Source organism: Opisthorchis viverrini (genome assembly GCF_000715545.1).
Source record: "Opisthorchis viverrini unplaced genomic scaffold opera_v5_42, whole genome shotgun sequence".
Lineage (NCBI taxonomy): Eukaryota > Metazoa > Platyhelminthes > Trematoda > Opisthorchiida > Opisthorchiidae > Opisthorchis > Opisthorchis viverrini.
Genome location: NW_008751698.1, coordinates 1,051,184 through 1,065,761, shown reverse-complemented (window position 1 = coordinate 1,065,761; position 14,578 = coordinate 1,051,184). Strand labels below are relative to the sequence as shown.

The 14,578-nt window shown below is 40.2% G+C and overlaps 2 protein-coding genes across 2 annotated transcripts in view; one reads left to right on the top strand and one right to left on the bottom strand.

The window, feature by feature from the left end:
• Positions 1 to 14,578, bottom strand: part of T265_03087 (hypothetical protein) — a gene marked incomplete at both ends in the record, with an annotated part of 115,624 nt that overhangs the window by 92,616 nt on the left and 8,430 nt on the right. Inside the window, 2 exons of the mRNA XM_009167492.1 lie at positions 13,102 to 13,216; positions 13,700 to 13,903. Of these exons, the coding sequence (XP_009165756.1) occupies positions 13,102 to 13,216; positions 13,700 to 13,903 (319 nt within the window). The remainder of the gene's footprint in view (positions 1 to 13,101; positions 13,217 to 13,699; positions 13,904 to 14,578) is intronic.
• The window catches only part of T265_03088 (hypothetical protein), a gene marked incomplete at both ends in the record, with an annotated part of 46,246 nt that overhangs the window by 25,433 nt on the left and 6,235 nt on the right, over positions 1 to 14,578 (top strand). Inside the window, 2 exons of the mRNA XM_009167493.1 lie at positions 4,977 to 5,091; positions 9,268 to 9,430. Of these exons, the coding sequence (XP_009165757.1) occupies positions 4,984 to 5,091; positions 9,268 to 9,430 (271 nt within the window). The remainder of the gene's footprint in view (positions 1 to 4,976; positions 5,092 to 9,267; positions 9,431 to 14,578) is intronic.

The following is a 14,578-nucleotide window of genomic DNA, read 5'->3' as shown; positions in this document are numbered from 1 at the left end:
CTCCGTGTAGCACCGTCAATGTCGAAATAATCCGATTTTTATTGCTACTAATGTACAGTATTAAAGGTCACCTAATAAACCCTACTTTTTATGATATTCTGCTGTCTCCGTTATCCAAAGCTCAACCATCACTTGAACCCTGTTACAATGATTTATTATAATTCCCACTGTTCCACTTTCTTACACAGCAAACATTTTTGTGTGCAAAATATTTTTCTGGTTATTGCAAAAGAATTCCAGATAAAAATTTTCTTCTAGTTTGGTAAATTTAGGCAGCTAGTATTATCTTGTAAAAAAGGCCACTCAGAAATTAGTCTTTTAATTGCAATAAGATGAGATATCTTGGATCGACGCTGTTGTTAAGGATACTTTAATATTGTCCGGCCCAAACTTAGAAGTCACACGGACAAACGCATTTTGGGCACCGGAAGAAAGTGCAGCTATATTAACAGAGTTATGACAACGACAGAGCAAGATGGTTTTTAGAAATATTGACAATAAACTTAATATGATTTTTTCTATGATCGTTTGATGCCCCACATCTTGGGTTGCACTTATACTTGAATTCATGTCTTGACTAAATCTTACTTGAAAAACGCTCATCGGTAGGTTGAATGGCACGTTAGTAATTTATTGTCATATGAAAATGCCAACTTAAGTTTCTGTAACATGGAAGACAATCGTATGGGTGCCAAGCTGTTGCACTGTTTATATAAATTTGTGGATTCTCATAGCCAGATTTTAAATTCTCATTTGTGATATAGAGTGGAAATTATTTGAGTTATCGTCATCGACTTTATATCCTAAACATCTAATCCAGGTGGAAGGATGTGCTAAGTTAGTCACATCTTTTAAACATTGACGCTCCGACATCCGGAAGCTGACTAACCACCGGTCAAATCTGCTTCATCTCATTGAATGTCGAAAAAAGCAATATCGTGTCTACCGTTGATAAAGTAACTGATGTGTTCCGCATAATTTCTACGCATTTTGCGTGTCACTTAACATTACCCAATAAAGTCGACTTTCACCTCATCTTGTCTAAAACCTGTCCACTTATTAAGAGCCATCATGAATTTGAAATTTCTACCTCTGTTGATGAATGTTTTCTCGAGGTGCAGTTAAAAACGTTCTAGCAAGTTGAACAATTATCCAGCTTCAGCAGTGAATGATTGAGTAAGGCATCAGGTGTAACAGTTGAACAGGTTGTGATTACTGGTTTTATGAAAATCTGAAATATACAAAATTTTTGAGGCCTGAAATCACCTTACACAATCAGCGTGTGATATCATTCGAAAAGTGGCTCGTTATCAAACAAAATTGAAAAACAGCACCATGAGAGACACCACTCATTCATATCGTCGAGCAGCTTGAATGATGAATACACCACGAGGTAGAATAGCTTGGTAGAACGTCTTAGCGCATGAGAAGCTATCTGCTAACATTGACATCATGCCAAGTTTCAATCCTTTGAAGTCTAGTGTCTATTCGTTGTGCATAATCATGTGGAACTATTTTTTAATAAACAGCCAGGGAATACGGTTCCAGGCTATTCTTAACGCTACTTGTTTTTGTCCATTGAATATAACTACTGGACGAATTAAAAAAACCTTACCGTGCTACAAGTTAATTGCGACTAAAGAAATCGTTATTTTGTCTTGGTTGCAAATTGGTGCTTGTCTGTGAATGACCTACCTAAGCCTTTCTGGATACCACTGTGTCTGTGAATGCTATCTTGAGGGAAGTGACAGTACCAATCCACGATGGAGATTATATGGGAACACAACAAGAGTAAATAGACAGTTCAACTGCAACAAACGCTTAGTCTATCTAGATCCGTAGGCAAGCATTGCATCAGAAAATATGTGAAAACCAAAGTAGTGGTACACCTTCGGTTAGGTTGGTGCACTATTCGCTTTCGGATCAAAAAGCTATGAGCATTTGAAAAAAAAGTAAAAACTGTTCACTATTTCTACTTACATAACATAAAAACGCTTGAAAAATATGGGACGTAAACGAACTGCAAACTTTTTCAGCAACATTTTCTCTACTTCCTCGCGCAACAAAAACCTCATTATTTTGATTAGCAGTCATTCATTTTACTTTACTGTTTGTCACTGTCTATTAACAGCATTGATTTACTTGTTTTCACCGGATTTTGATGAAGAAACTTGACTAGATTATTTGAATGCAGTTTTAAAAATGTATTCAACGGATTTTTTATTCTATGGCCTGTGAGGCTATCAGCCATGCTGCAGGCCAGAAGTTGGAAAACACTTGAGCAAAACTTGATAGTCCTTTTACACTCTTGAACGTGCTATTGTTGATTTCTAATCACCATTTTAAATAGGTGTCCTACAAGTGGAAGCAAAACTAGGATAAGAAAACAACTTAATTGGGTGACGGACTATCTAACTTAGACAGTAAATATAAACATTTGATTCCAATTTGACTCTGTATTTTTTTCTTACTGTTGAATCCGATGAAACTTCCATCTGTTTAAGCGACTTCGTTAGGATTTTCATAGAATCCTGGCCGATTTTTCACCCGAATTAGCGTGACCTTTAAACCTTCTATATTTGGAACCACGAAAAATTGTTTTTACCCTAGTTTCCCGCTCCGGTCTTCAGAAAACAATAAAAAACTAACCGCTTTGTAAACAAATGTCAAGCTCCCAACAGATGAAATCAAGTGAAGCTCCATTTTTTGTGTCAACATGTGTAATATCTGGAGATTTCTCTACCAATAAAATGCGGTCAGTCCGTCTGTTAGCCCATTTTCTACACAAACAACAGCCGGTGAATTCCGGAACTTACATAGGAATTATAAAGACATAGTGATGAGAGCATGGATTGTTTAATGATGCAGTGTCAGTTAGTGAATTAACCGGTCACGCAGTTATACCACATACGATAAACTGTTCCGGAGAAATTCTGTGCTGAACTTGCACTTTGAGTTCCGTGTGAGATAATGGGCTCGGTCGAGGATTTTCGAAGGCACAATGTTGTCTTTTACGTTTATGAATTCCTTCTTGTGTACTGAATGCTTGCGCAGTCGTATGGTGACTGTCTGATAACTTACAACGGTAAAAATCCATAAATTGATGTGGCTTATCATTTTGTGTGGTCTTAGGTCATTAAAAATAACCAAACCTCTACTTTGCTCTATTTCTGATTCAAGCTTCAAAATTGGGCAACACAATTAATACGACCTTATTATTACACTATTGGAATAATAACGAATTTTTGGCTCTTTCCAGTTCAGAAAGTTTTGCCGTTATTCATTCAACCTGTGAAAATGTTCTTGTTTTGGTAAACACATTTTGAGGTATCTGCTACTACTTCAGATTGCTGGATTACATGAGAGAATCCTACCCTGTGGTTTTAGACTTGTAAACATGAGCCTTAAGGCTAACATTTTAGTGAATGCATTTTTGTTGAAGCAACTGATCCGCTTATTCCCTTCAGACTAAAAACGAGGTTATGTGAGAAAGGAGCGGGTACAATAAAAGTTGCTGATTTCGAAATAAGTATACAGAGTCCTATGGAGGTTGTTTATTGCCATGCGCTTTTTCATGTGACTTGGGTGTATATGCCTCTAACGTTTGTGGGAAAAACACCGAACGAACTTTTTGCTAAAGGCTTTGCACACTCCGCCTTCCCACTAACTAAAAAAACGTATTTAATCTGCTACAAACCATATATATTTCAAGCGGCCCATAGTGGGCATGGCTATTGAATCATACATGAAAGTCTTGCGATCTAGCCGTATAGGACATTAAAATCCCGGGTCCAGATAGGTGAACGTTTCTTTTATACACATTGTTCATGTAAATGGAAAGCTATCTTTAGAGGCAGGAACGATAACGTTCTAGAAAATCAAAGTTGAAGGTTCCGGACAGATGCCTAATCGCCAACCAGACTGTAAAGAATTCAGTCGTGCCGTAACGATAGTTTGTTTGGTGTAGACCGCACCTCCTAACAATAAACCATAGGACGACTATCCGTCTCTCAAGCGCAACCTACCTTGCCTTGCGTTCTACTGGACAGCTATTGCTTCATCAAAGGTTCATCATTGTACGTGATATTTAGGGGCACCCTAAAAACACTGAATGCGAGACTTATCCATGCAGTTTGACGAGGGACTGATCATCGTGCCTGGAAGCATCGCCTTCAAAACTTGTCTTTGTGTGTCAAGCAGAATATTTTTGCTTTGTTATGTGAAGTATGTAGAATAGCTCAGCAAAGTGAATTAGGAGCAGAGGTTCAATGGTGCCTGATTTAACCTAAAAGGAGCATAGGTAATATAAAATTTAGCATACCTTTTAAAAAATAGTTGGACGTAATATAACAGAGCTTAGGAATCGAAGACTAATTTCGCGTTGGAAATCCGTAACTTCAAAGTCTCAAGCCACTATCAATGAGCCTTAGTTGTTTTATTTTAATGGTGTTACTGTTTCAGAATTATTTTATTGTAATAGAATACTGCCATTTTATTGCGCTGCCTTTAAAGAAAAAGCCGGTTTACAGAGTTTTAAGAGTGCTAAAGTTTAAAGTGCTAACTAAAACCGCGTCACCGGGAGTCACTTCTCACTCAGCTACTTTTGAAGGTACTGGCTGTTCGACATCGTGGTAGTGACCATGTGAAAGGACTTATACTAATAATGCATTCCGCATTAGAGATTTGTTATGTAATTTCTAACCGCCAAACAAATCGACTGAAATCTGGCATTTGAATTGGGTGTGATGATATTTTCATCATGGAGTATGCTTAGTACTTCAAAGGGACTTATGAGTTTGCCTGGCTTGTCGCTGACATTGAGATTTGAAAGGCATTTCTATGGTTTTTCCCCGAAAACAAAATTCACAAAACAGAATACACGAGTATTCTCACAAGGATGAGTAATCAGATATTGAAAAGATATGTTTGGTACAGTTTGGTTTTGTGTGATGATTTTCTGTTTATTTTCTTTTCAGTATACCAATGTTCAGCAATCAGTATATGGGTACAAGATTTGCCTCACGCAGCCTACCGCGTCCAGCAAGCTCGACGACGTCCTGGCAACAAGGACCGTACTCACGGCTCGACTCGGTGAGTGAAGTGTGGTCAACCGGCCAGGGGAAAACTTACCCAGCAATGCTTTCAGTCTCCCCGCGATACGACAGGACTTATTAGTGCAGTTCAGACTGATCGCCACAGGACTCACGTTGATTACGTTGGGCTGTTTCAGCGTTAAGTTGCTCGAGGTGGCCTAATGTGAAGATCACTACATCACCACTACATCATCATGTTGCAGATAACAAACAACTATTTGTAGTTGTGTTTTACAGTGCAAAACGGAACCAAAAATGAAAACCTGCCGGACGTTTGACTGGCGAAACAACACACGAATGCAAAGTGGAGACGTCGATTTCGCTGCATTCAGTAGCTTTTTCACTTGACCGTAGCACTAATCATCATGTTACTATCAACAGCTTACTGAATTTCTTAAACAGCGGCATGCATGATGAATCTTTGGTAAGAAAGTTAACCTCGCAACATAGAACATGCTTAGTAACCACGCGGCTCGAGGGTGATGGACGGAATCCGCAGAACTGACAACGTTCCCAATAAAAATGAGGCTTTTCAGATAACTTCTGATATTTCACCTGCTAACAGAGTAACAGAACACTTAGGCATGTCAGGAAAGCGCCTTTTGGGTTATCTACATTACTTTTAGTAAGCAGCGCACAAGTCGATGTAATAGCTTTGTTATGCAAGTATGCAGCACAAATCCACTTGTCAGTGAGTGGTATTTTTAAAGTGCCTGTATAAAAGCGCATCTCCCCGGAGCCAGCCAAAATCTCCTGTTTCATGGATGTGCTTTCAGTCAAGAAAATGATACCTGCTTTGATTCGTAATATTGCGACATTTTTATCTCTTTATAATGAATTAAACACAAAAGTTTGTGATGAAATGAGCGTTCACAACTTATCAGAAATAATCCGGAGTGTCATCAACCACTTCGTTGAATGAATTTGACTACAATCCCACATGACCGTCGTTAAATAGGACAAACATTCATGCAGAAAAGAAAAAAATAATCGGAAGGCATTTATAGGACGCTTCGGTTCATTTAGGTGTGATTTTTTTACAACGGGCTGGAATTCGCTCACCATCTCTCGTTTTTAATTTCTTTTGAAAGCGCTGCGTCGTTGCTTTTGATATATACCCTTCCTTTAAGCTCGTACTTACAACCAGTCATAAACTTCAGAAAGGCTGATTGTGATGATGCGGTTTTGTGTTGCCAACTAAGACGGTAAAAGAACGAACGGCCCAGCGATATTCGCATTGGGTTTTCAAACGTTAAGTTATGCATGAACTGCGTTGTCCCATTAAGTAAGACATCTGCATTGGAGTTTGTCGAGCGTCTTCGTAATATCCACCCAAATCTCTCGGCAAACTATAAAGTGAAAATGGATAAAAGCTTAACATTTTTTGAAGTAGTCATTATTGCTAGGCTTGAAGGGTCGGTTGAAAAATATATTTACAAGGAACCTACGTGATCGCATCCATACACACATTTTGGCCGTATTCCAACCTGACCAGACTGCAACTTAGATGGGTTAGAAGTTATTTCGAACACTTGGGTGAGAACCAGGCACGTTGACGTAAGGCGTAACTATCTAACAGTGGCAGAGTATTCATAAATAGGGTGCATATAGAACCTACTTGATGAAGCCGCTGAAACAACCAAACGCTTTGTCTCAGCGCTCAGCAGGACGTACAAAACTTCAAATTCTATGTTTTCATTGGAACTCGATGCCTACTGACACCTTCAAACAGCAGGAATGAACTAAGCAAAATACATTCAGTTGCAAAAAAGCCGTTTTTGAAAAAATCACCTGAAACTCAGCTGAATCTCCCAAGCAGAACAGGAAGTCGACGGAAACTCGGGGACTGTGCCCCCGGGGATGAGCCCCAAGAAGGGCAAAACCGGTCGATGGTTGTCGAGGAATTTTCAGCAACCTTATGAATAGTATATTACGTCCAAACAGAGGTGAACCTATCGTAACCCAGTCCCACCATGCATTCCAGTTTGTACACAACTAGGGGACAAATTACCATGACAATCGTTATGTGCCTCAGTACCGTCAAAGCTCAAGTTCCAAAGTAAGTTTGCACTACAAAAGCCGGCACCGTTGGGGTCATCTACTGTCAAGCTTCTTTAGACTGCACTTCAAGGGGTAGATTTGACCTTACAGTTCACCATTTTATTTATTCTCTGAAGTCATACCAATCAACGGATTGAGAGAGAAGAGGAACTGTGATTACGGATCCCTTCTAAAGTTGTCTTGCTGATTAACCTTTCTCAACTTCTTTCCTTTGAAGTGGATTATTTGCTCGATGTATTGGAGATTTTCCCTGTGCATCCAGAGCAACGTCGGTGGCAGGCTACACCAAGCACGAGCGTCTTTTTAGCCTATTTTACCATTTACCTACCAGCGTATAGGCAAATGATCAACTTCTTTTTTCCTAAGCACAATATCATAATATTTCCCAGCTAGAAACAACTTCTGGTTAGCCAATGTTAGAATGTTTACATCCAGAATTTTTGGCATCACTCTGTCTCCAAAAACACCGTTTATGCCTCTCAGATGTACACAATAGACCCGACGGTAAGGCGCAATATTTGAAAAATTAACCGCCCCTTTTTACCTGCACGAATTTACTCCTAAAGGATGAAACCGATTTTCATATGATGTTCTCAGTTGGTGTTTTTGGTATGGGATCAGCAAATCCACAGTGGTTTTTATAGTGCTTTGAAGTTGATATGGCCGTGCTGGTTGTACATCCTAAGATTAGTCAACTCGAGAACGCTAATTCCGAACCCGCTTTTTGACTATCATTCACGCAGGACATAGCGTAAGATTTGCAGTGACTTCGATATTAGAACAGATGGTTATACTTCAGTCTGAATAAATTTACCGAACCCTATTTCCATGCAATGTTCCTCTCTATCCTTCTGTAGTACAATGAGATCCCAAAACCAGTCAACGCTCGCCCGATGCCTGACGAAAATGAGGGACACCTTCAAACAACAGGAATGAACTAGGCAAAATACATTCAGTTGCAAAAAAGCCGTTTTTGAAAAAATCACCTGAAACTCAGCTGAATCTCCCAAGCAGAACAGGAAGTCGACGGAAACTCGGGGACTGTGCCCCCGGGGATGAGCCCCAAGAAGGGCAAAACCGGTCGATGGTTGTCGAGGAATTTTCAGCAACCTTATGAATAGTATATTACGTCCAAACAGAGGTGAACCTATCGTAACCCAGTCCCACCATGCATTCCAGTTTGTACACAACTAGGGGACAAATTACCATGACAATCGTTATGTGCCTCAGTACCGTCAAAGCTCAAGTTCCAAAGTAAGTTTGCACTACAAAAGCCGGCACCGTTGGGGTCATCTACTGTCAAGCTTCTTTAGACTGCACTTCAAGGGGTAGATTTGACCTTACAGTTCACCATTTTATTTATTCTCTGAAGTCATACCAATCAACGGATTGAGAGAGAAGAGGAACTGTGATTACGGATCCCTTCTAAAGTTGTCTTGCTGATTAACCTTTCTCAACTTCTTTCCTTTGAAGTGGATTATTTGCTCGATGTATTGGAGATTTTCCCTGTGCATCCAGAGCAACGTCGGTGGCAGGCTACACCAAGCACGAGCGTCTTTTTAGCCTATTTTACCATTTACCTACCAGCGTATAGGCAAATGATCAACTTCTTTTTTCCTAAGCACAATATCATAATATTTCCCAGCTAGAAACAACTTCTGGTTAGCCAATGTTAGAATGTTTACATCCAGAATTTTTGGCATCACTCTGTCTCCAAAAACACCGTTTATGCCTCTCAGATGTACACAATAGACCCGACGGTAAGGCGCAATATTTGAAAAATTAACCGCCCCTTTTTACCTGCACGAATTTACTCCTAAAGGATGAAACCGATTTTCATATGATGTTCTCAGTTGGTGTTTTTGGTATGGGATCAGCAAATCCACAGTGGTTTTTATAGTGCTTTGAAGTTGATATGGCCGTGCTGGTTGTACATCCTAAGATTAGTCAACTCGAGAACGCTAATTCCGAACCCGCTTTTTGACTATCATTCACGCAGGACATAGCGTAAGATTTGCAGTGACTTCGATATTAGAACAGATGGTTATACTTCAGTCTGAATAAATTTACCGAACCCTATTTCCATGCAATGTTCCTCTCTATCCTTCTGTAGTACAATGAGATCCCAAAACCAGTCAACGCTCGCCCGATGCCTGACGAAAATGAGGAGGTTGATTACAGTTTCATGAATTTGCCCGTTAGAGAACGACGGAAACTCTTTCTTGGAGGGGGAAGGCCTTCTCGTTTTAATTCGGTTGGACAACAGTCCATGACGAGTAAGTATGCATGATATTCCGCAACCCATTCTGTAATGAGGGAAGATAGCGAAATTTGCGGGTTCTAATGAACTAGCTCACAGGAGGCAATCAAAAAGTAAACTTATCTTCAAGTTGCTGCTGACAGAATGACAGCAGTTATTTTGCACTACATACTTGTTGACCCGTTCTGAAAATTCGTAACAGTATGCAGCTTCTTACACTTGGATATTTTTTTAAACAAACAAGTTCTTGCGGAACTTTTTAACGTATTAGTTGTAAAATGGAGTGTTGTTAATTCACGTCGTGAAATATCGTTGGTCACCAATTTTCCTCTCCTCGAAGAGGGCCTCTTAACTTTTAGCTCAGTGGTCTCAGAACTTTTCATCTAGCCGCCACCTTAGCTCTTGCGATGCAAGATGTTTTCAATCCTCTCATTTTGTATGCTTCAGGTGAACAGTGTCACTAGAACCAGTAACACAAAACAGTGTTTCATGTAATGTTCTAATAAAGTGCATAGTAAGTTCGTGAGACAGAGTCATGCACATTGGATTCAATTTTTATTGCAGAAATCCTTGGGAAAGGTTGCCCACGGCAACCAAAACGTCGGATTACAACAACTTATTCCACTACACTATGCTTTAACTTTAAAAAATCCCATTGGATTCAATTTTTTCGAAAAAAATCAGTGCAACGAATAAACCCACTCACGAAAATAAAACGCATTTTCGCCGCATCTCGACGCCTTCCCTGTCCTAATTCGGACTTTGTCTTCATCACAGCCTCCCATACACCTCTAAGAGAGCGATTACTACCCGTTTGAAGTGGTTGACAGCCCTGGTTTTGCAAGTTAACTGCGAGATACCATAGCTCTAAATCTGGTCCTACTCACAAGGTTGGTAAAATGTTATGTTAAACTCGCTGTCTGGCTCCGACCATTTTGGAGCTCGTTGAGCGGGCCGTGAACAAAAATTTCAACATTTTATTCTTTTCTAGTGCTTCACACTCAGTTGTAGAGAGAGTCCTCATCACATAAGCACAGTTTGGTTTTCAACTGCGAAATATGTTGGGTGAAAATCTGGATTATGTCCACTTAAGTAATACCAGAGGGGTTGAAACCCTTATTAGGTGTTTCAGGTGTTTTCATTCATCTTACGAGTAGGACCGTGCGGAGGAAAATACTTCGATGTCTTCAACACGGTCCAGATGGATTATGAAGTGGCATTTATGCAGTGCACCCATGTGAGTCTCCCATGAGAACCAGATAAATTTGTAAGCGAGTTTCGTTGCCATGTTATTCGTCATACTTTAAAGCCGTTCAGTTACTGAAGATTCCTTAAGTTAGAATATTCTCCCAACGAGATGGAAGAAAATGCGTCATGGTGTGTTGCATCAATCAACATTGTTTATTACCTTGGGTTTCTTAATTAACCATGCTTGTAGATTTCGTAAGGAGATTCACAAGTTATTGACCGTAATATTAAAATAATTTTTCGTATTGTTGGAAATTTTGAAGTTCGGTTCCAAACAGGTATATATCGGTTGGACGAAATGAGTGAGAAGAACGATAAAATGTTTGCGTTATTCAGTTAGTTAGTCGGAGGTGCGCCACACAACTCGCCTCTTTAAATAGAGTAGAGTGCAACAGATCATCACCTATTCCGGATCATCTGATGTGCATAAATGAAGGCTCCCGAAGATTCTTTTAGTGTTTTGGCAAACGGAATTGTCTTAAGAAGGCCACTCCGGTAAGCAAAAACCCTCATCCATAGAGTGACCAATTGCTTCTAACGGAGCCTTCTAACACCTTAAAAATCCTCACTGAGGTCTCCTCCTTCGTCTCTTAGTCGACGCCCTGAAGCACAACCGAAACTCTCCTATATAATCTCGTAAAACCTATTATGGTTCAAGTGTGTGAAAAAAACTGGTTCGACCTGCACAATCCTAATGGACTTTCCAGATATCTATAGCCATATACAGCCGCCTTTCTAGTCGGTCCCAAATATGAGGCTGGAGGCAGACTTTCCCATTCCGAAATGACCTCTACGTGACAGATAAGAAGGATTCGGCAGAATTCAGCGGTGAGCTTGTTGGATGATCTTTGGGTCATTCAAAATTGTCTAGGTCAGAGCTGCTTCTCCATTTTTGGTGGTTTATTTATTCAGCATTTCAAGGATGCACTCACTTTTTCCTGTATAAGGGCCTAGTTTAGATTACGGTCTTCTACATGCTGACGATTCGCGCCTCAGCATTTCCAGCCTGTCTGCGACAGAAGGTAACCTCCAGAGTAATAACATTGTGGCTCAGGACCTTTAGAAGATGATCTGCCGTCTGTTCAGCATTGATTAATAACAAAACCTTTGGTATGCTACGTATATCAGATACCGTTTAGTCATGTGTTGCGAAACGCCATTCATATACTTACTGAGCTTTTCTGGTCTCGGCACTTTCGCCTAAGGTATTCAGCTACTCAGAAAAGCCTCATCCTCATTGCTTCGTAGGTGCAAAGGTCACTTTATTCAAGCAGACCGAAAGCTGTGTTCCGAATGTTTAAACAATAGACATTAATGCAGTATACGACCAAATGTCTCGCTTCAACTGACAAACATTGTCTACCGGGTCGCGGACAATAAATATCTCTGACAGTTTCACATTTACAAAACGTAGATTAGATACAATTGAAGGCCATTTATAAAAACTTGTTCTGGTGTCTAACTTCTGGACGTGGCTCGCTGTTGCATCCTCAGTTAAATTGTCTATAACCTTACAGACCACCAATATGAGACCAATCGGTCAATAGTTCGAGGGATTACATTTAATCCTTCCCTAAATAATTAGCTCAACAATGGCTGTTTCCCACAACCCTGCCCCAAGGGTGTCCTGAAAGGCCGTGTTGGAATAGTAGGAGTAATTGATGCGAAATATTTCAGGATATGAGAATGTAGTATATACCGCAGCCGACTGAAGTTAGCTGAGTGAACAATCTGAATTTCCCCCAAATTCACTTGGAATCTTTCTCACTCGCCTAGTGTCATCCCAGTGTAAGCTGACCTCTTTGTAGCCATCTAGGAAGTCAGTCCTTGGTGAACTTCTTTGATAAGTGTTGAGTAAGGTATCCTCCGGGTGACTCTGCTTGGTCCAAAAGGCATATCTACACAGCAAACTTACACAAGTGTAAGGAGACTAAATGGACACTATCTCCAAGAAACCGAAGCGTTAAGATATAGAGAGTTCGTGTCGGCTGGGTCCCGTTGGCTCAAGAGTCAGTTAGGGAATCCGGAAAACAATATTCAACCAGTTCTTGACGTGCACATCGAGTTTCAGTAATATCGGAAACTTTAATTTCACAAAAAGAGTACGTGGTCGGTAAGGTACGTCATGGTAACCATACACTCAAATGTCTGTTTTCTGAAGGAATCCGGCGATCTCTGCAGTGGTCATTTCATGGTCCATGGAAAACTCCATTTGCTATAGATTTTATAAGCCCAAGTTCCAGGAATTAGCGATAATAAGACGGGAAACCTATATTCATTCTGTGTGGTGCAGATTAGTCCATAATCTGATACAAAAACGAGGTGCTATCGATTCTGCGAATGAGCCAGCCTTCAGTCAATTCAAAGACGTCTGGATTGGACTGGTCAGCTGGCGTTTTTATTTTCCAATACCTTGAACTTCCACGAGTTATCACTTACCTATCTTTTGTACATAATGTTTCGGATTCGGCTGTACTGGATTCCAACATTCCTGAGGAACTATTGGGTAACCTACTAATCTGGGGCGTTTCACGACAGGTTTTCCCACAGGTGCCTATGAAAGTTTCAATATATATTTCTAAATGAAAGGCCTTGAACAACAGAGAGTTCTCTCCCTAGTTCTTGCAGAACGAAGCCAGTAGGAAAAGCAAGCGACGCGCAATCATTTGTTCATTCTTGACTGAATTGCTGTATAAACTGACCGCTTTCTCATCCACGAACATGTGATTATTCAGGTTGCAGAAAGTATTTTTCGTGGGAAAATAATTTCACGCTACCATTCTTCGCACTGACCTATGAACCGATTCCGATAGGGAACGGAGTGATTATTAAGAACCAAACAGCTAGCGGTTATCAGTTTGCATGACGCAGAAGTCTGCCAGGGTCAGGCATAATGATTACTGCGAGCAGATAAACTTTACGCCTCTCTGATCTCAGCTCCACCCGGGATGAACATTGTGAAGTTAGAGTGACTGACATAAGGATGCCATTCTGCGCGTTTACAGTGCTTACTTTCTTCGACTCCATTCAAACTCACCCGTACTGGTTTGCATCTTGCTAGTTCTTTGTTTATTTTGATGATAAAAGAGCAAGAAAAGCTTTGGCTTGTGATAGTTTTACCATTCACATAGACATGTTTGCCAACCAGACGCTCAACTGCTAACTGTGCATATTTTGATTTGCTGACCGCTGTAAATGGGTCCGCCTTTTGTCTTTTCTGGAGGTTGTGCGTAAGTACACCCTGAAGTTGTATGGTGGACAACACGAAGTTGAAGGGATTTCATTGAGGTTGACCGGCGAACAGATTAGAGTGAGATGCATTGAGTAACATCACATATCGATAGGCACATTGGATGCTTTTCATTTTAGCTCCAATCTGTCAACTTCAAATCTCCCGTCTGAAACAGCCAAACAAACTACTGAATTTAAAAATCATGAAGATGTTACCAAAGCTGAAGAATCTGGGATTAGCATGAAATTCACATTTCCGATATGAAGCAACACTAAAACAATGCTCAGTACGTGCCGAATTTTGTGCCAACTCCAATTGTTTCTCACAAACAAAAAAACTAATAGAATTCCACGACATCTTGTCCTTTCTTCCTAAAGACTAGACTGACTGTCTTTAGGAATCTGACTGAAATTGACAAAGGCTATACAAGCGCGTTCAGAGAGATAACATAGGACTGCTTTAACCCGGAACCATGTTTCTGTCAATTATTCGTCACTTGTGAACCGCAGTTTATTCTCCAACGCTGTTGTTCCTGGTATATCCGCTCTTGTATTGATACATCGTAGGATTTTTAAGGCTGTCCAAATGAATTTTCCCGTATAATCGCCCAACAAATTTCACTACTATTATGAGAATCCGTGTGAATGAAATGACGAAGTAAGGAGTTTATATATATATATATAT